This window comes from Neolamprologus multifasciatus, chromosome 17 (assembly GCF_963576455.1).
Source record: "Neolamprologus multifasciatus chromosome 17, fNeoMul1.2, whole genome shotgun sequence".
Lineage (NCBI taxonomy): Eukaryota > Metazoa > Chordata > Actinopteri > Cichliformes > Cichlidae > Neolamprologus > Neolamprologus multifasciatus.
In genome coordinates, this window is record NC_140455.1 from 26306938 (window position 1) to 26328227 (window position 21290).

Below are 21290 nucleotides of genomic sequence, written 5' to 3' on the forward strand. Positions count from 1 at the left end.
TGGGCATACAAAAGTCCACGGTGTCAATGAACCAGATGCGCACACACACACACACGGTTGGACAGAGAGTGCAGGAAAGCACCAAAACAGCATACCTGCACTGCAGCTTGATGGTAAAAATGTTCAGATGTGGGGAGTTTTAAAAAAGGGAGAAAAAAAAGTGCCATATGGATATGTGAACAAGGTTAAAAACTCTATTTTCATTCCAGGGGGACTTTAATTTAATCTGTAAAGAAAACGTAATCTCCAAAGACTGTGTGCCTCTTGTAGATTTAATCATATATGCATGAGAGTGTATACATGCATCTGTAAAAACAATAAAAATTCAGATCATATACCTGCTCCTCGACATCTGCGCTTCTATTATCAAATTCCCCAGTTGTTTGCATCACTGTTTTAACAGTCCAGGCGTTCTGAAAAATCTAGGTTTCTCAAACGCATACAAACACACACATGGGTCCACCTGTGACGGTGGCTCCATTTTCATTAAAATTAAACATCAGAGGACAGTGGAGTTAGCCACCCCACACAAAAAAAACCCTTTAAGACTGAGATAAGAATGGAGAGGAGTAGTTTAAAAAAAAACAGAGGAGAGACTGTGTGTGTGTGTCCTGGATAAGTGGTGGCAGGATTATAGCTAGTTCCATCATGGCTTTGGTCCGTTCACTGCCTCCTATAAAAACCTATTAGCATGTGAATGAAGAGGCACACAGTGGATGGAGTTTTCTAAAGCCCAGGAGCACTGATCCACTATCAGGTGAGTTTTCCGTAAACTGGAATAAGCACTGGAGGATGGTGTGTGTGTGTGTGTGTGTGTGTGTGTGTGTGTGTGTGTGTGTGTGTGTGTGTGTGTGTGTGTGTGTGTGTGTGTGTGTGTGTGTGTGTGTAGGTGATTTTGAGGGTAGTGGATTGGGATTGCGTCCACTTCTGTCAAAATTCTTGTTGAGATTTGCTAACACTTTAATGCACTTGTAATAAAGCTCATTTGGGAGTAAACAATTTAATCAGCTTATTAAAGCTAGTGGCCCTATCTATGGACAAACTGCCTTCATATTAGGTTTGACGGAAGGAAGGAAAAACTTGGATTTTTTGATAGCAGAATTCAGCTAAAAGAGCTGCTCTCCCATCTGCTGTTTAAAGCACAACACACATTCTTCTCACATCTCTGAACCAAAATGATCTTATGTTCAAAGTAAAGTAAAACTAAAGTGAGTGTGAAACTAAAATGCTGCAAAGTGGATACTGAAACTCAGACTGTGAATAAGAGAGCGAAACAGAGGAAGTTAAGCGCCAGAACAGCAGAATATCAAAAGTGCCCAACATGGAGCTGGGCTTTGAAACAATAAGAACTGGGGCCAAAATGTTCCACTTCATTGCTTACCTCCCTTTGCAGCACCAGCTCTTTGGTGAACAGCATGGCCTCGTCACTAAAGGGTTCAGCCACCTGCACGCCTCCAGGCGTATTCCGGGAACTGCGTGGACATTCAATACCTGGCCAAAGACAAAACAGTTGCAGGAGTTAAAGGTGAGCACAGCTGCTACTCAAAAGAACAGCAAGATGCCCAAAATTGGTTTAACATTATTTGGTTTGCAGAGCCAGAACAATAAAAAAAAAAAGGCATGACTGAGTCAAATTATCATTTGGAGGGAAAAAAAGAAGAAAAACCCCTCAAATTACATCCACATTTTCCAGGTGCTCCTGACAGCTTAGACCACATTAAGCACGTTCCTCGTCCCTCTTAAAAGGTCAAAAATTGTTTGGCCGCTCAATTGTACAAATGCACGTCAGAGGCAAAACAGAGATTAACCAGGGGCACTATGATCTGCGCTAAACGGATAATTGGTTGTCAGAGGTCATACCTGAGTGCATGAAGCACTTCTTTAAAAAAAACATTTAAACTAAAAGGTGGTCTTAATAAATTTTTGTCTTTGGATCCTATGACATGAACTTTGGTATATTTTCAAAAGCTTCTTTGTTGTTGTTTTTTAAATAGAAGGGAGATGGGAACGAATAAGCCTGAGAGCAGAGGTGAAGGGAAAGAGGAAAGAGCAGGTATAAAGGTGCTTGTACTGTAGAATATCTACATCAACCAGTATGAAACTAAAAAACATATGTATGCATGCAACAGAGAACAGAGAATTTATCTATTTAAAGGTGCCCCAGAAACGGCCTTCAGTTTATGAATGTATGTGAGGATCTTAGTCTTATAAAAGAGGCTCGGTTCACATACTGAATTATACATGTATAACCTGTACTGGAGAAGATATGTTTCATTGACTGAGATGCCTCCTCCTCCTTTTATTCCCTTTCATACATGATGACGTGAATGCTCATGGAATCTCTTTCAGATGAAGATTCAAATGGAAACGGTGAATATAAAAACACAACAGCTTTATTTATTTATTTTCGTATTCGTTTGCATCCAGTTTTCTCCAAATACTTCAATTAATAAGCAATTAGTGTCACTTAACCACTAAAACAAGCAGGTTGGTGCTCTATTGTTTTATGCAGAGTAGCCTAATGATAGATTCGGTTGGGAGTTCAACCCTCGAGCGCTGTGCTAATAAAGCAACAGCTCTCTCTCCTACGGTCTTTTCTTCCCTCTTTGACTCAAGGTTTAATTTAATGAGCTTCACTCGAGTGACAGATATACTGCCTCGGGATGGACTCACAAATACATGACAGAAGAGTAAAATCAGATTTGCTAGGGAATCCTGGTGACTTAGTGCTCAGCGTTGGCCATCTCCCTCTAATACTATCCTGGGATTTGAATCTCACTCCTGGTCCTCATAAGTATTATTTATGGTCTCCTTGTGCTCCCTTGGAGAACTTCTGAATGATGATGTATTTCTATAAGAGGCATTTGAGATTCGCAGAGGTATATGCTGCTGAGATTGTGTGCAAAACTGAAGGGGAAAAAAGTGTGTATGGAACAGAAAAGCTCATGTGTGTTAGATTAAGGGAGGAATTGCATACGGTGAATAAAGCCTTCAAATTTAAAGATAAATCTTTAAATCTGAAGGCTTTATTCACCATATGCAATTCCTCCCTAAAAAATGGATATAATAAATTATATCCATTTTTTATAAATGTTTTCAAATTCATATATACAAAAATGCTTTATTTCAGAGACTATTTGTTTTTAAATATGCAATCAGCAGCCACTTTATTAGGTATACCTGCTTAAAAGCTAGTTAATATAAATATGTAGTTAACGCATTTCTTGATGCAGACACGGTCAAGAAAGGGGATTTAAGTGACTTTGAACGTGATGTGGTTGTTGGTGCCAGATTAGCTTGTATGAGTATTTCAATAGATAGCTTTGAGCTTATAAGAAAACAAAAGTAAGTGCAATAACTACTTGTTACAGCCAAGGTAGGCAGAAGACCAGCTTGTTACAGCAGCAGCAGAAGACCACTCCTGACTAAGAACAGTCTCACCAAAACTGGATGACAGAAGATTGGAAAAATGTTGCCTTGTCTGGTAAGTCTTAATTTCTGCTGCAGTATTCAGATGGTCAGAATTAAGCATAAACAACATGAACGTATGAATCCATCTAGTCTTGTATCAATAGTTCCCACTGAGGGTGGTGGTGTAAAGGTCTGCATGAGTATTGTTGCTGATAATGTCCATCCATCCCTTTAAGACCACAACGTACCCTGAACATGGCACGTCACAAAGCTAAATCTAATAAAGTGGTCAGTGAGTTTATATTTTTCCTACCTCTACCACTAAAAGGTGGTGGTAACACACAGAGAAGCTGTTTTTGGACTACTGTTTAACAATAAAAAAAAAAGAAGAATGTGTTTCTCTGCTAACTAACAGACCCCAGACCAATAAAATGTGTGGGCCACAGCGAGAGCCATTTAACAGCTTTTAAAATGAACAAAATTACATCCAGCGTGAACTCCACCAGCTTAAGATAGCATGCTGCAAGTCTATCACAACTATGGCCAAATATATTAGAGGGATGTTAAGTCTTCAAAGAATAATGATGTTACTTGAAATGCCCATCCCTAGTTTACAGGGTCATTAATCTAAGACACTATGAACCTATAAAGTGTGTAAACACTGGCTACTGCAATTTATAAGGTTATTTTATTTATTTGTCCTTTCTAAGAAGTCATTATAAACTTTCTAACTGCCAAAACATTAACATTACTGTTTATGTATAGAAGTAGAAAAAGACTCGACTGAAGGACCAACTGACTTTTTTTTAAATCTCATCTTTTTGTTTAGTACTTTCTGTTCCCTGTGTGACCATGTCCCATTTATGAGAACAAGAACAGAAGACATCAGCGCATTCACACTGGCAGGGAAGGGAAAATGGCCCAGGAAAGGCAAAAATGAGGCCACAGGACAGTCAGCACCCAAGGGTTACGAAGAACTGTTGAGTCAACCTTCTTCAAGACTTAAGGTGTCCAACAGCTAGCTTTAAAGCCAAACAGACACGTGAGATTTCCTCTTTTACAGTGAAGTTTGCATCGTTTCACTGCAGCTCAAATATCATGTTCCTGAGTAATTCAAGGTCATGATGTTTAAATTACAATATATGTCTGTGAAGGTTCTCAGTCATCCAGGTCATCGTAGTCAAAGGAGCTTGCAAAGAAAAGCGTCTGGACTTCTTTAAGTTACTTGAAGACGTTTCACCTCTCATCCGAGAGGCTTCTTCAGTTCTAAGGTCAAATGGTGGAGAGTCCCAGATATAAACCTGGTGGGAGTGTCCCCCCACAGAGGGACAAAAGGACCCCCTGATGATCCTCTAATCGCCTGAGCCAAGGTGTGGAACTGGGTGTGGGTCCCAATCAGCCAGAGTTTCGGGTGAGTTCATTGTGAAACCTGGCCCCACCTTATCATGCGAATTCCTGAGATCAGATGGCCCAGGGTGTGAGTGGGCGTTAAGGCGTCTGGGAAGGGATCTCAAAACTGGATTATAGATGGCAGAGAGTTGGTGTCGTAAACCACCGCCTCTGTTCAAAGATGGTCGCTCACAGTGGACATAGATGGCTTCTTTCACTCCTCTTTCAAACCATCTGTCCTCTCTGTCCAAAATGTGAACATTGGCATCCTCGAAAGAGTGTCCTTTATCCTTAAGATGCAGATGGACAGCTGAATCTTGTCCTGTGGAGGTGGCTCTTCTGTGTTGTGCCATGCGCTTGTGAAGTGGCTGTTTGGTCTCTCCAATGTAGAGGTCTGGGCATTCCTTGCTGCACTGTACGGCATACACCACATTGTTAAGTCTGTGTTTTGGCGTTTTGTCTTTCGGGTGAACCAGTTTTTGTCTGAGTGTGTTGCTGGGTCTGAAGTACACCGGGATGTCATGCTTGGAGAAAACCCTCAGAGAAACTCAGGAGGGTTTTCTCCAAGCATGACATCCCGGTGTACTTCAGACCCAGCAACACACACGTCTTCAAGAAGTCCAGACGCTTTTCTTTGCAAGCTCCTTTAAATTACAATATACTTAACTGTCAGACAGTTTAAAGCTATGAAATGCCAAAGACTAACAATAAATATATTTAAAATTAAGAAACATCTGGGGTTTTTTTAATTATAGCATACAATAATTCAGTAGTATCATAGTTGTTGTGCATATTCTCCAAAGTATTTGTCTATTTTCAAACATTAACAAGAACATAAAGAAAATAAAGCCTCCAGTAAAACAGAGAGAAGGAGGAGGAGGAGGAGACACTGATGGCCAAGATCATTTGAAAGTATTTATAGAAGTGGACCAGGACAGGACTTCCACAAGGGACGCTGTAGCTACAACGCTGCCTGAACAAAGACAGGAGGAGAGGTAAGGGATGTCGGGGGGGGGGGAGAGAAAAAGACAAGAGGAAAGGCTGTTAACGGCTTGCAAATACTGCAAGCAGTTAGCAAAAATTGGTATATGAAATAATTGGAGAGGGAGAGATATTTTAGTGTCTGCTCGAATTGGCCAAAGCTAAGATAAGGGCTGGAAATGTAGGGTTTTACCCCCACCCCCCTAGCATAATCCGCAGAAAAGACGAAACATTAAGAAGTCTGGTTTAATTGTATAAGTACACAAAGTACAAGGAATTTCCAGGCATGCAGGGAAAACGATTTCAAACCAACTAAAGCAAACCTCTAACAAGTAGCTAGAATTTCTTAAACCCTAATGCATGCATCCTAAATGTGAAGTCCAACTAATCAAGTCAGACGTATCTGCAAACAAATACACACTGCATTGTCCCCTCAAATGACCTAACTGCACTCAATATCCTGTGACTTACTCACACATACTGTAGTCTCCTCCCTGCAGCATTTAGACCAAACCAGGGAGTCACTTAGCATAGCCAATTTTAACCTGCGCCACGATACATAACTCACGCCTGACACCCCGATAAACATCTGGGTCAAACTGCAGGATATCCATCTTATCTCCGAGACAAACACGACATACACTGATCGTCCTGACATCACACTATATACAAAAGCAAAAAAAAACCAACAACACACACACACACAGACAGGATGCTGCTGTACAGCTGCTCCTCATTATTGCCTGCAGTGCCTGCCTACTTGTCAATCCACCATCAATCATTAGATTTGATGTGTAAGACACGGGCATTGGATTTTGCATTTTTAAATGTCTCAGCCAGACTTTAGAGACAGCTCCGGAAGGACTGTTAGTAATGAATGACTGGTTCATTTTGGAACAAATTAACGCACAATCGAATGAGCAGATTAAAGAATTAATTTGTCGTTTCCAAATGCTGCAACTCGACTCGTAAAAGATGACAAGCTATCAGCAGTTTCATTTAGTAATGCTGTAGTTTTGTATCACCCCCAATCCCTGCCCCCCCCAACCCCCGCCTCACTTCCTCCTCCTTCCCTACTGCAGAGCTCAGGCTCAGAGACGGGTGGGGTGGCCCTGTGGTGAAGATGTTTTTAATCTGTGATTTGGGGTGAGCAACATGACTGATGAAATACTGCCTGCCCCCTTAGCTAAAAACACCTTTCCTGCTTAGTCATATACACACACACACACACACACACACTTTAAGCTCCTTTGCCTCGCACCAAAACACTATCCCTCCATCCAGACAGGTCCTCACAAATTCTCCATCACTCTCTGCCACAATCATTCTCCACACGAGGCGCAACTGTTTCTATACGTTCTGCTATAAATCGATAAAAAGGGCTCGCACATAAGATGTATGGAACCAAATTCAATCTTCTAACCTTGTGGCAGAAACACACACGCGCAAGCTAAACCACTTCGGCTTTCTCTTGACAACTGTTTCTGTCGTACAACCAAGAAAGATGACAATCTCATTCGTTTAAGCATTTACAGTACTCTCTGTGCCCACTGTCATTTCAGAGAAGAAGAAGGGAAAATAAAAATAAAAATCACGAGTCGCTTACATTGAAGCCAAGATATTAAAACTTCAACATATGTTTGTGTTGCTGTGTGGGTTGTGAATACTAAACAAAATACAACCACAGACTGTAGGTCTGAAAAATGAATCCACTGCTCAAGTGCTTTGAACCTGTATTCTTTCCAAGGGGCCACTGCACTAGTTTAAAATAGCCAGATTAAAGATAGAGCTTGAATTAAAGTCAGATTGTATATGGTTTACATTGGCTCATTAAAAGCAAAATAAACTGTAAACAGACTTTTTTGTATTTTGTAAAGTAGTTTTGAGCAACAGTTCTCCAGGCTTTACAGCAGATGAGCAGCATCGGAAAGTCATGGCTTTAAGAAACAGGGGAAAAACCTGACACAGGACCTGTCTGTTTATCTGCTGTTTGTTGAAGCATCATCAGAAATGTTCTGAAGGGTGTCTGTCAAGAAGCCAATCTCAAGGAAAAAGCAGGGAGAAAAAAGGCTGAGGAGTGCCAAATTACACAAGGACGGAACTGAAAATCGGTGGCAATCGATCTTGTGGAGTGATTAATCCAAATGTAAACATTTTTGGTCCAAATAGCCATCAGTAAGTATGGACAACATCAGGAGAGAAGTACAAAAGTGAGGGTCAAATGCCATCTGGTAAACATGGTGGAGGCTCTGTCGTGGTTTGGGGCTTAGAATAGAATTAGGAATGCATAAAAGTTTAGTCAAATGTCTGGAAAGTGCCTAATTGGCAATGATTGAATTTTCAAATTTTTAACTTGCTGCCGATGCAGTAAAAGCAAACCTAGACAATGTAATAGTCATGGATTGACCTCCCCAGACCCTGGACCTTAACAATATTAAAGCAGTGTGGAATCAAAAGGCAGCAAACATCCAAAGAAGAGTTGAATATCCTTCACAAAGCCTTGTAAAGCCTTCCTAAAGACTACTAAATTACAAGAAGGCCTGCCTAAGAGACTTTAAGTCTTACCAAATATTGACTTTCCAGTTTGTTAGAACTTCTATACTTTATTTCTATCTCTTTTCCATTTCCCTAGCAAAATACAAAGAAATGATGTGAGGCTCAAGACTTTTGCACAGTGCAGAGAAAATGACTACTTCTCTCCTGATGCATTACCGCAGTAAAAACCCACCCTACTGAGTTTATAGTCTCAGTCACTAGTTTAAATTCATATTCACTATAGAATAACTTACTTAAAAAAAAAAAAAAAAACTATTATCCTAACTACAGCAAAATGGATTTGGCAGCTTTGTAAAGGATAAAAGTAACTTATGAGTGATCAGTTTCCTTTGCTTCACATCCAAACCTTGCTCAAGTAAGTAACTTATGAGTGATCAGTTTCCTTTGCTTCACATCCAAACCCTGCTCAAGTAAGTAACTTATGAGTGATCAGTTTCCTTTGCTTCACATCCAAACCCTGCTCATCGTCATGCTTAAAAAAAACAAACAAGCTAAACACTGTCAAAATGTCACACTTAAAGATTCAAAAACAGGATAAAAACAAATGTGAGGGGCACAGTGGCTACATCTATCTTTTATATAAAGCTAAGCATTTACCCTGCTTTAAATCTTTGTTATAACCAAGCTAACGACCTTGAACCAATTTCATTCTTCACAGGAAGACATGAAGGTAATAGTGATCCTGTCGTACAGCGTACAGCAAAAGTTAACGTAATTTCAAAAATGTCAAACTTTAGCCGCTTATTTGTTTAATATGAACACGTAAAAGAATAATTATTATTTCCAAATCATTACAGCTCACCTAAAAGAACCAATCTGGATATATAAGTGACAAATATTATGTACACTGCCAGCATCTAGTAATCTAGTTAAAATTCCTCCCAAAAACTTTACTGTGTAATTCAGTGAGCTTTCAGGTGACTAGAGATTACAGTGGTGGATCAACTTCTCTTCCACTGGTAATGAGGAAAAATGACAAGTATCTTCTTACAGACATGTGCCTCTCGTGGCTGTCGTGCACTAGTGTCATCATGCAGTTTATGCAAACAAATAACACGCCACAAATCCTTAAGCTGGTAACCGGCATGCTGATTAGCCTTCGACTTTTTACACATACCCTGCCAGATGTACTGTTTTTGGCATGTCTGCAGGTATAAATGGATGCTTAAAAGATAAAGGCAGCTCAGTATGAATGCTATTACTGTCTATCATTTTATTTTATGAAGTCACTAATTCTTAATTTTTGACAGGCTCTTGGCAGGTTATAATTAGCCTTACAACAGGCAAACAAACAACTAGGAGGTTCATGCCTAAGCGTGAGTGTGAATTCAGCTCTAAAATCCTTTCCTCAATAACCCCTTCCATCAGAACTTCCATCTCATTAATCCTTGCTGTCCTTCCCCGTGTGCGACTATAAGGTAAATTTCTCCTATTTGAATACGTCCACCTCATCCTTCACTTCCGTTAATGCAAAAAGGCCAAGCCAAAGTTTACCCGAGGGTAAACACACACATAAACACACAGGTGGCCAAGCCACAGAGTGCAGGCAACTGATGGCAAGATCACGAGAGCGTGCTATTAGGAAAAATCTTTGGATTGTTTGACTCTCTTTCATCCTCTCAATCTGTCTTTCCGCCTCACCATCATCTCAACACGGCTTTCAAATGTAAGGCCTCATTACCTCAGACAAAGCTTAGGCAGTGTTAGAGCCGTTCCTCTAGAGCACACATTGCATTTTGCATGGATCTGTTAGGATTTAGGAAATTTAGTATGTATAATTATATTTTATATTTGTTTGTGTACAATAAACAATGTTGTCCCTCCATTTACAGGCAGAGGATCTTCTTCATAGCATGTTTGCACCACCGTGCTTCCATAACAGCAAGTGTCTTTATCTGCGTTTTCGGGGCCTTCAGATCAATACAGTTATATTTATAAAGCGCTGATTCACAATAGCAGTCGCCTCAAGATGCTTTATATTGTAAGGTGGAGACCGTACCTTAGTACAGAGAACAGCCCTACAATCAAACAACCCCCTCTGAGCAAGCATTTAGCAACAGTTGGAAGGAAAAATCTCCATTTTAATAAGAAGAAACCTCCGGCAGAACCAGGCTCAGGGAAGGGCAGCCATCTACCTGATCCATAGTAAAGCCTGATCACTACTACATTGTTAAAATTGATACCAATACCAATATTTGGTGATTTAAAAATATATAGACATATTAGCTGATCTTTTCTTTCCTTATCAGATACACAAATTGGTTTCACTAAAATGTTATAGCTTTTCATGAATCTTACTAAGATGATGTGACAATGCTGTTGCTTCTGTGATATTTCAAGCATGTGATGCAACATCAGGAAAATCACTGTTTCATGCCGATAGCCAGGTTAAAGGGTGTTTCTCCCATATCTTCTTTAGTTTTTTCCTTTTTAATTTATGTGTCGCTAGAAATGCTGATACCAACATACTGGCAAGTAGCTAATATTAGCCAATATATCGGTTGGGTTCTACTGAAGGGCACAACAGCATTTTATTGTACATACTCTCCTGACTATGTTGGGATTATGCTTACCTTTTTGTTCACATTTTAAGATAGCGTGTCTTGAAATTTTCTACCTCATTTATTTTTCTGTTTTTATTTATTTCTTTTTATAAATCTGCCCTCAGACTAAAGTGTACCACCAACACACGGGTGTTTAGGGCAGTCTTTGTCTGCACTAAACCAAACACTGTGTGATGGCTAATGTTCCTTGCTGACACTGGAAATCTTTGTGTCCGTCTGATCGGTGGTTCATCTTTTTGACAGTTTGCTGCTCGTAACTTTACAACAAGTAACTCTGGAAGTGCACTTCACCTGCTCTGAACTCAAACTCTGAAATCCACTGAAGACGATAAACTTTTACATCCTTTTCACCACTTTGTCCACCTTTGTTTAAACCATCTTTTACTCCCATTCACCTTACAGGAATTGCTTTTTTTATGTCTCCTTTTTACCGTATCCCCTTTTTGTTAACCTCCATGTCCTTCCAGCCTCCACATCTTACTTCTGCTCTTCCTTTCATCATCCATCGAGACCCCCTCACCACACCCTTAAATCCCTTTCCTATACAGTACCCCCCTCTCTTAGAAACTGGATGACTCCTTTACCCTTTATCAAACTTACATATTGAAGTGACAGTGCCCAGCCAGAGAGTGAAAGAAGAAGAAAAGTAAGGCAAAGTGCTTCAGGAGACTAAAGGGGAACTACTCCTGAAGCACACCTCCGGTCTTGTTTGAAGCATGGGCTTCACTTGCTGCTGTACTTTCTTTCCTCAACTGTCTTTCTACATCAAGGAAAACTCTGGAAAAGGAAGGAGACGCCGGGCCTTTTGAGGCACCTCGCTGGAGAACCAATTTCCTTGCAGTAGTCAGCGGGGTTCAGTGTTAAACCGGGACAAATAAGCATGGCTAAAACAAAAGAATAAAAATGCTGCTGGCTAAGCAGGCCGGGAGATCTTAAATTGTGTTTTGGTATTGTAATATTGAATTGCGCCATTACATCACTTACTGCCTTGGGATGATTTCATTTGCAGTGCTACTGTAAACACTTTGTTCTTAAATGCCCTCCCACAACACTGTTAAAGAATAAAAATTTGGCCTTGATGAATACAGTATGAAGAAAATGCAGCTAATGAAACAGATGACTAATGCAGGGCAGGTTTTAAAAGCAGCATCCTTTGAATGATTTCCTTTTTATCTGCATGTAGTGAATATTTACATAGCACTCGGAGCAAATTACTAAACAAGGGGACTCAGCATATAGAAAACATACTTTAACCTTTTATCCATAATTAATGGGGTGATGAGTAATGACGATACTTAACCCTACAAAAGCATAAAATGACACAGCTGTAAAACTTTATGGTTATGGTAATGAGAGATAATAGACTATAAAGGCTTAGAGTAACTGTTCCGACACGTCACATATGTACCATGCAGCATAAATAGCAGTTTAATTTCGGTATCAAGTTACAACTTCCAATCGCACACCTTTAAAACATAAATATTAAATCTGCACAATTTAGTGCCAGAAAGGCTTTTGTCATGTATACAATTATCTCCTTTTATGAACGACTCTTACGTGACATACATTAACGGTAAGTCCTTTCAAACTAGCTGAACATATCGGAAAAAATTTTTAATTTTATTTTCCGTCACAAATATGCAATAGCCTGAAGAGAAAAGGTCCAAAGGGCCCCTGCAGTTTCATACGCAGATAAACACGACAGGCTTGAGGGCAGCCAATTTATTGTGCGTCTCATTTTCCACAGCCCTTGGTGCAGATGGGCGAATAAAACGTCGCAAGATAACTTTGACAGGAAAGAGAAAGAGGAAAGAAATATGACGCACTTGGAGATTAAAAGGTACGGCGATAATAAGATGTCCTTTGTGCTGTGGGGCTTCATTTCATGTATGGCTAACTGTTTAAAATTTGTTATCGCATAAAGAAAACCATGCACAACATAGATGAAAGGAACTGGTGCCCACCATTAAAGATGAGGAGAAAAATAATATGAAAAAGAAGAAACAGAATAGAAATGAGACAACAAGAATAAGTACACATGTAAGCTCTTGAATTCATGCAGAGGACTAAATGGAAGAGAAGCTAAATACATTAAATAGGTAGGGAAATGAATCATTTTTATCAATCAGGGTTAATCCAACCAAATGTGTGTATTAAAGACAGCATGGGTCATCTTCTGGGAACAGCTTTAATCAAGTCTGCTCAGTGCCCATCAGCACTAATGCAGTTCCTAAGATTTTCTAATAATCTTTGATTGAATAAAATCATTTCAAAAGTATACCATGTAAACATCGGTCTGAGTTTACATTATGGGCACTTAGCTAACGAGAAAAGCAAGACCAAAACAACAAACATACGGTCTTGTGTACAGATGGCTTCTTTTGATGGGGTCATTTACATGTATCCTGGTGCAGGCAGTGGACAGAACAATGCAATTTAAAAAGCCATCAGTGGATCGCAAGACAATCGGACACAAAATTACAAAATTAATTAATGCATCTACAAGTCAGCCACGCATAATTAAACTGAATCTGGCTGTCTTGACAGAAATATATTGTGTTTGTTCTACTGGGAATGAAGAGGAACTGTTTAGCGAGTAAATGTCTGCCTGGAATAAAGATGAACTGAAACACAGTTTGATTGCAAAAAGAGCATTATCTGTGTAAAGGGTAAGCCTTCTCGCTACCACCCATGATCTGGAAGGATGCACAAATCATTGGTGGCTGCTAGAGATACAGTCTCTGTGTTTTTATTACTAGCACCAACTGTCAACACCGTCGGGGAACTGAAATAAATGACTGGACCTGCTATCACGCAGTCCCTATTTCATCCCATCTGCATCTGCTGTTCTCACTGAAAATAATATAAAAGGTCTACAAAAGGTAGGACACGTGAGATTAATCTCTGAATTTTATTCTCTATAAAATGTCAAACAATAGCGATATTTGTGGGATAGCTGTGGGATATTTTTCACATGTATTTTTACTTTTATTATCTGAGACGCCAAAAGATTTGTGATATTTGCAAAGAAATCCACCACATCCTTACATATTAGCAGAAAGAACCAGCGAAATTTTCTGTTTTTCTCCCCTTGGTCACTCTTCTGTATATAGTTTAGTTTCATATATTGGGATTAATCAGTCAATGAAGCAACTGCAGCAGCACTTTATTTATTTTCGATTCTTCTCTGTGTTGCTGCTTTACAGGTTAGTTTATTCTTCGTTTACCGCTTCTTCTTCTTTTTTCTAACTGTGAACATATACTGCAGTTTTCACAACATGATCTTGCCACATACTTAAAGTAAAAGAGGACAACAAAAAGGCGGGTTTTGTACTTGAAGCACAAAAGAAATGATAAAGTGTAGCACTAAAAACCTGGAGTTTAACCCTCACTTTATCTTGAAACAGTAGCCAGTTTCTAATGAAGATTACTACCAAGTGGAGAGCAGAGAGGGAGTCCATTGCAAACTTGGCAGAACACCAGAAGGGGGGAGGCGAGGCTAAAGGGGGCACATGTTTCACGCCAACACTGGTGTTCTGAAAGATGGTGGGCTGGGGCTGGAACACGCCCAGCTACCTCTGTGCCCTCTCAAGGTTGGCTGCTGAGAGGAGTGGGAAGAGCCTAAACCTTTGCCCCCTGCATCATCCGGTGTCCTAATGTGACGCTGACTATCTGCACTGGCTGCAATCTAAATGAAAATAATTCTTCTCTGTTACTGAAAGACATGGAGAGGAATTTTATCAGAAGAAACTAATACCCACCAAGACCCAGATGTGACTCAATTAGATGACACAAAATTAAATGACCTTCACGGCAGAAAGGTAAAAGATACCCACCGGCAAGGAGGAATGTGATGAGGCAGGTTTCTTTTGGCATGTACAGCTTTAAGCGCGAGCCGCTGAAGACGTATTCTACCACAGCCTCTGACCGGCCAGCCCTCTGCAGGAAGGGCAGGAACTGCTTGGCTTTCTGTGTCTCCTGAACAGCAAAGAAAGAAAGAGAAATGGCATCATCAATTTAAGTCACAGCTGGACTTTTTGAGAAGGAATAAAAATAAAAAAAAAAAACATTTCAAATTTGAAATAGCTATGTAGACAAGACACATAGTAAATAGGTTAATAGACAACATAATGTGTGTGCTTAATTCAGATAATTTTACACGTCGATCAGATCCACCCAATTAAAATAAATAAATAAATTTAAAAAAACACTCTCTTTTCCCGTTTCAGTCTCTGTTCTCAAGGGTGAGTCACTAGCTTAGTGGTGCGCTTGGGCCAAAATTACAAGCAGAGCCAAATCATGTGTATTCAAGCCGGGTCAGTGATGTAGCGGCGGTGGAAGATTTGTAAACGATAAAAAAAATATTTAATATGCGTCTACTCCAGGCATGAGCATGTAGGCACAACAGACCAGTGAGTCACTGCCCAGTGTGTGGCAGTGTGGACATGGGAGTAGGCACAAAGCCTCAGAGGAAAGGACGGAGCTAAAACGAGTAAAGTCAGAGCGAAAACATGTGTTCTCCCACTGTTATTGCGAGTTTATGCGAGGGTCAGAGCGGTTCAAAACCACAAATATCAATAATTCCGTTCCTTTTTTAGAGAATGCTACACTAGACATAAAGCGGCAACAGAAAAGACGGACGAGAAGAACCATGCAACGCGCGTCACCGGGGTTTTTGAGCATTTGAGTAAAGGGTATGTGCTTCAGTCATAAGATGCACCACCTGAACTGCACCCACTGCAATCCAAAATAACCCCCTCAGTGGGAGACGTCAGAACTGAACGCTCGCTCGTACACACATTTACAGCACCTGCAGTGTGTGGGCTGTGCAGTCTAACTTGGTTCCGAAAAAGAAAGAAAGAAATGAAGAGACATGGGAAAGGAGAGGACCTCATTATGCAACCTTTAAAGGCATGAGGTGAGTCAAGTGCTGTATCTACTCTCCTCCCACTACCTCTGTACATCTCCTACACAATACATTTATAAACCCATCCTTGCTCTATTTGTGACTGCATCCCACTCAATGTACATAATCCCTTTCGGTAAACCTGTACCACCAAAGGATGCTGACGTATAGAAGCGTGCAAGAAGTGTGTGAGTGCGAGAGGGTGCCCGTGTATGTCCGCAGTTGCATGTAGGCGTATACCAAATTAAAAAGAAAAAAAAAACAGAGTGAAGAAAGTGGATGGATGCTGAGGTGTGGAGTTGCAATGTTGCTATTTTGGTCCTTTTATTAGAATGCTCATTACATTAGCCTAGCCAAACAACTGGTGCATGCGCACGCCCACTGGCATCAATCCTAGCTGGTGCTGCAAATCATGCATCTCTTATTTGAAAGTGACAGAAAGGCTATAGAGGGGCTCTGCACAGCACTCATGTGCATGTCACACATAAACACATGATGGAGCACAATCGCGCTAAAATGCAAGGACGGCTACGACCTTTGTGGGCTTAATGGGACAGAATTTAACGAGTGTGATGTGCAATTCTCTGTGTGGCCTATAATAATTTTCTTACTACTGTTATAGTTAATTATTGAGCACCTCCCCGTGCAACCACTTCTAAGTCATTGCCACATATTAAATGTGGTCAGTTTAGCCAGTTAAGTTGGGTGGAGGTTTATAAGCAGGAATTGCATTAAACCTCCCAGATGAAATATAAGAGCTGCTCAGTCAGCACAACAATTCCCTGTCATAATTACTTTTACAGGGACTGCCGGTAATTTATTTGTGCTGCTGACACAATGAGACAGGGAGCCTACAATGATGACAACGTAGAAGAGCAAAACATCTGAGAGCACTTATACACAGCCACATCTTAATGACTTATTAGCCAGACTCTGAAGTCCAGTTGGCGTTAAAGAGCTTTAATGATTCGTTCAAATGCATCATTAGAGCAGAGCTTATACCCTCGCAGGCCACTTGGTTAGGTATAGCTTTTTAACTACTGCTCGTTGCCACAAATATCTAAATCAGCCAATCACATGGAGGCAACTTAATTCATTTAGCTATGTAAACAAGGAGAAGGTGACTGAATGGGGATGAAAGTTGATGTAAGTCACGAGACGGGCTGGTGTGTGTAATTCAGGAACTTCTGATCTACTGGGATTTTACTGCACAACTACCTTTGGGGTTTAAAAAGCTTCCATGTGAAAGCAGTAATTTAAATAGCCAATGTTAATTTAAGATATGCAGAAGAGAATATCTGAAGAGACAATACAAGCAGTTGGGCTACAGCAGCAGACGACCACACTGGCAGCTATGAACAGGTAACTGAAGCTACAATTTGCATTGGCTCACTAAACAGAAGATTGGGGGGGTGAAAGTTACTTGGCTCGGCAAGTCTTGATTGCCTATTGTGAGATTCAGGCAACAGGAGGGGAGAATTTGGTGTAAATAACATGAAAGCATAGATCCCTCCTACCCTGTATCAGTGGTTCAGGCTGCTATTCTATAAATAGAATTGTGGGCACACTTTGGTCCCTTTATCATCTTTTATGACTACAGTGTTCCCATCTCCTGATGGCTGCTCCCAGCAAGATAATGGATCAAGCGACAAGGCTCAAATCATCTGAAACTGGTTTCTTGAACATGATAATGACCTCCACAGCCACCAAGAGAGAACCTCCAGGATGTGGCGAACAAATCTGCCCCAACTGCGATATTCCATCATGTGAAAATGAACCAAAATTTCAGAGAAATGCTTCTAATATCTTGTTGACTCTGCGCCAAAGAGTGAAGGTAGTTCTGAAGATAAAGAAGTACAACCGGGCATTAGCAAGGTGTACTTGAAGTGTCCAATGAGTGTGTCTGGCCAAATCTATATAAACACAGTTGTCTCCAGATACAGAATAAACTGGGTAGCTGCATCACAGCCCATTATAACATAAATAGGCATTATTTTGGACTGTGAATCATGCAAAGCTACTCTAGAGTCCAAGAATAAAAATACAGAATCTATGAGTAAGAAAAAAAAAAGAAATACAGACTAATTAATTTAACAAAATGTCTCTCCGGAGCAAACAAGAGTACTACAATAGTGAGAGAGACAATGAGGTGTTAATGTTTCTGAAGTTCAGTTTCCACTTGTTAAGTGTCTCGTCAAAATCTATAAGAGACGGGGAGTCGACAAGCACAGTGTTAAGAATTTTGCTTCTATACACACAATGGGTTTCAAATGAGGCAATCAAAATGGGATTGCTTTCAGCTTTAATTAAAAGGGTTTAACAAAAAGAAGAATTAACCATTTCAATTACAGCCAGTCTGAATCCTGTACTTAAAAGCAATTGGACGAACACAATCATAAATGAAAGGATGATTGCCATAAACTCCACATAAATAAAATGACATATCCTTAATGATTAAAATACAAAAAATCTATTTTTATATTAAAGTAAGCGCGACAGCGACGACAGGGTGAACAGAAGACAGAAAGACGTGATGATAAAAAATTTGAAAAACTGTGCGTGATTTTTAAAAAGAAAAGAAAAACGGGGGGGGGGGGGGGGGGGGGGAGTGCACCAATCACCCATCACTTGATACTGAAATACTTTTCCTCACACTGATGCTCATTTGGTAAGCACTCTCAATCAGGCTTCATTAGCCAAACGATGCCTCTATCAAGCCCCTGGGCACACGTAAACAAGCTAGGACCAAGTCTCGCTGATGATTCTATTAATGGTGCTGCATATTTTTAGAGGACACTTATAGGGGTGAGTCAAGGATTAGAGAGCGTCTTCTGAGAATCACTGGCCTGATGTATCTTCAGGTTGTATGCAAATGAGTCTGCATGACTGCATGTTAATCAGCATACATACATTTTTATTCCTCTTTACACAGAATCTGCCAATCTGCATCCATTTATACACAAAAACATACTCACCCCAGAGATGTCAGCCACTCTGTGGATGGGAACCTCCTTCTTGCTGTGCAGCCCTTTCCCATTTTTGATGGCCCTGCAGTAAAAGGGTTAAACTATAAACACATGTCTCTCAAGCATAGCTCAATGGCTTTATTAGATGGAAAAAGCATAAGACTGGAGGTTTATTAGACCTGGAGAAACAGAAGCTCTTTCTTTGTCATCACTGTAGATACATGGAGAGCTACTGTGGATTTGTACAAGTAGAATATAAATTCATTCAGTTTTCTTTCCCTGAACTGCCATTACAGCACAACTGAAAGCACTAGTGGGAGGATTTTTTCCTCCTCTCAGCCAGATAATCTATATGTTTGAGATGAAAAGTCAAAATGATGGCAGAAGAATAATAATGGAAGAAAAATTACCGTTATACCAGCGAAAATGAGGAGAAATTGAGAGATGCTTTTATAGAGAGTCAGCTAGCAGTTTTTAGTGATGGTTACCGCAGCTCCAGGGACAAATAAGATGAAGGTGGCCTGCGGCTGCAACTGCAAAGTGGGGGCGAACATGCCACAAAGTGCCACATGTCACTGGGATGCAAAAGCACTGCCTTTAAGGATTGACTGTGTACGTTCATATGAGCATGTATACATGTGCATTTAACAGCCAGGAGGAGGTTCCTTTGAAGGCTCTGGGCCACTAGCCTTGTGCAGTGGAAACTAAAAATAAAGTCAAGGCCACAGAAAGAAACCTCCCATCAACTCTAATAGGACCCCACCAGGGACAGAGAGAAAGGGAGAGAAGAAGAAAAAGAGAAGGGGTAGAGAGAAAAGGAAATGGGAAAAGAGGAGAGCTAGACCAAAGAAGGACAAAACTAGCTAAGGTGCAGAAATAAGGACAAAATGTGCAAAGGATGAAGGAAAGCGGGAATCAGGTGAGAAAGGAGAAAAACAGGGCAACTGGGCAGTGACACACGAAAGAAAGAGAGGAGAAAGAGTTAAACCAAGAGGCTGTGGCTGCATCTGCTCTACCTATAGCAAGCAGATCCTAATCTGTGGCAGAGTAATAAAGCCTGTACTAAATCTCTCCTCGGCATCTCCATATAATTATTCTTAGGCCCTGTGTAAAGAGCCTCTGATTTAATGTCTAGCACATGGGAAGACGTGTGTGTATGTCCCTTGGCATGTAAAATTAAAAAAAGGAAAGGGCAAAAATGTATGCATGATTCAATATGTGAGGGTAATGACATATTTCTGCAGGAAAAAGCAATAGCTGTGACACGCTGGAACTTATGACAGCGGTGACGCTAAAATACACTCTGAAAAATTGAATTACTTCACCTTTGCAGTGCAGCATTTAACAGCAAATTCAAAAGAAAACTGAAGAAGGAAAAAAGCCTCAAGGTCATTTTTTTTTTTTTAAGTCTCCTACATTTCACAAAAGCAAAATCTCTCAAGGTCAAAAGAGAGAGTGCACACATGTGCGTCACAAGCATGTTTCGTTTGAAGCAAAAAATGTGTATTTCTGAGAATTAATCATTTCAAAGCCCCCCTTCATGCCACGTGCACGGCAGCGTTAAGTTCAAGTAAAAGGTAGACGGAGAGTGCTTTGTGTGAAGGAGCGTGTGTTCCTCACCGTGCCTCTGCGGCAAGCAGTTCGTCATAGTGGGAGGAGCGCTGGTCATCATCCTGTCTGTATCTGATGACTGTGGCAAGGCCTTTACTTACGAGAGCCTCTGCTATGTTGCTGGGGAACAGAACAGAGAAAGAAAGATTACTTTAATTAAAAACAAAAAAACAAGCAAAACCCCTCGGCTTCACAAAGGAGCTCTAAAGGGAGCTAGCTCAACGGGGGTGGGGGGGGTGGGGAATGCATACTACAAATCCCAGAAGGTGGGTTTGCTTACGAACAAAGGTCACTTAAATGTTGACACTGCACACTTGACTAACCCCTTCTACCGTGTGACACTGATGTAGGGAAGAGAGGATTGAAGGCAGAAAGACGGGGACATTGTGCTGCTTAATGTAGCACTTAGTTGCTAGCCCTTGGACATCAGTGTTCTAGCTAAACCATGGGAGAAAGAAATGAAGGGACAGAAAGAAACTCTTCAGAGTATTTGTCAACATGGTGCAGGCATGGGGACTGACGCAATCATTCAGCCCTTGTTGATGCCAGTTAAACGGTTCCTTTTCTATATTTTAAAGCTCTTCTGTTGGAAATAATGCAGCTAAATGGGCGATAACCTGGAAGCAATCATCTTTATCTTTATACTATGTATGAAAAGGTTTTAGGCATTTGATCCCCATTTTACTTTCTGCAAGCAATAGTGACACCAGAAACAAAACCACAGAAAAACATTTTCATGGACAAAGGGAACAAAAGGTCCCTCAACAGACGGTCTTATAATCGAATTGATATTGGATGACGTGAAACGATGGAAGCACTTTAGACAATCTTAACTCGCACAAGACTCCAAAAGTTCTCCAAGACTGTTAGATCTTAAGTGTACTGTGCATGAGTGTCTCGTGGAGT

At 40.5% G+C, this 21290-nt stretch overlaps 1 protein-coding gene and 2 long non-coding RNA genes across 3 annotated transcripts in view; all 3 read right to left on the bottom strand.

The window, feature by feature from the left end:
- snd1 (staphylococcal nuclease and tudor domain containing 1) overlaps positions 1-21290 on the bottom strand; it is a 177884-nt gene that overhangs the window by 115606 nt on the left and 40988 nt on the right. Inside the window, exons 13-16 of the mRNA XM_085137231.1 lie at positions 20394-20504; positions 18783-18855; positions 14738-14879; positions 1382-1491 (exon numbers count right to left, since the gene is read on the bottom strand). Of these exons, the coding sequence (XP_084993357.1) occupies positions 1382-1491; positions 14738-14879; positions 18783-18855; positions 20394-20504 (436 nt within the window). The remainder of the gene's footprint in view (positions 1-1381; positions 1492-14737; positions 14880-18782; positions 18856-20393; positions 20505-21290) is intronic.
- LOC146499513 (uncharacterized) lies at positions 7365-14731 on the bottom strand. The gene is made up of 2 exons (XR_014870086.1): positions 8794-14731; positions 7365-8683 (listed from the first exon to the last, which is right to left on the bottom strand). It is a non-coding gene; the product is annotated as an uncharacterized LOC146499513 (long non-coding RNA).
- LOC146499514 (uncharacterized) lies at positions 15107-18775 on the bottom strand. The gene is made up of 2 exons (XR_014870089.1): positions 17004-18775; positions 15107-16970 (listed from the first exon to the last, which is right to left on the bottom strand). It is a non-coding gene; the product is annotated as an uncharacterized LOC146499514 (long non-coding RNA).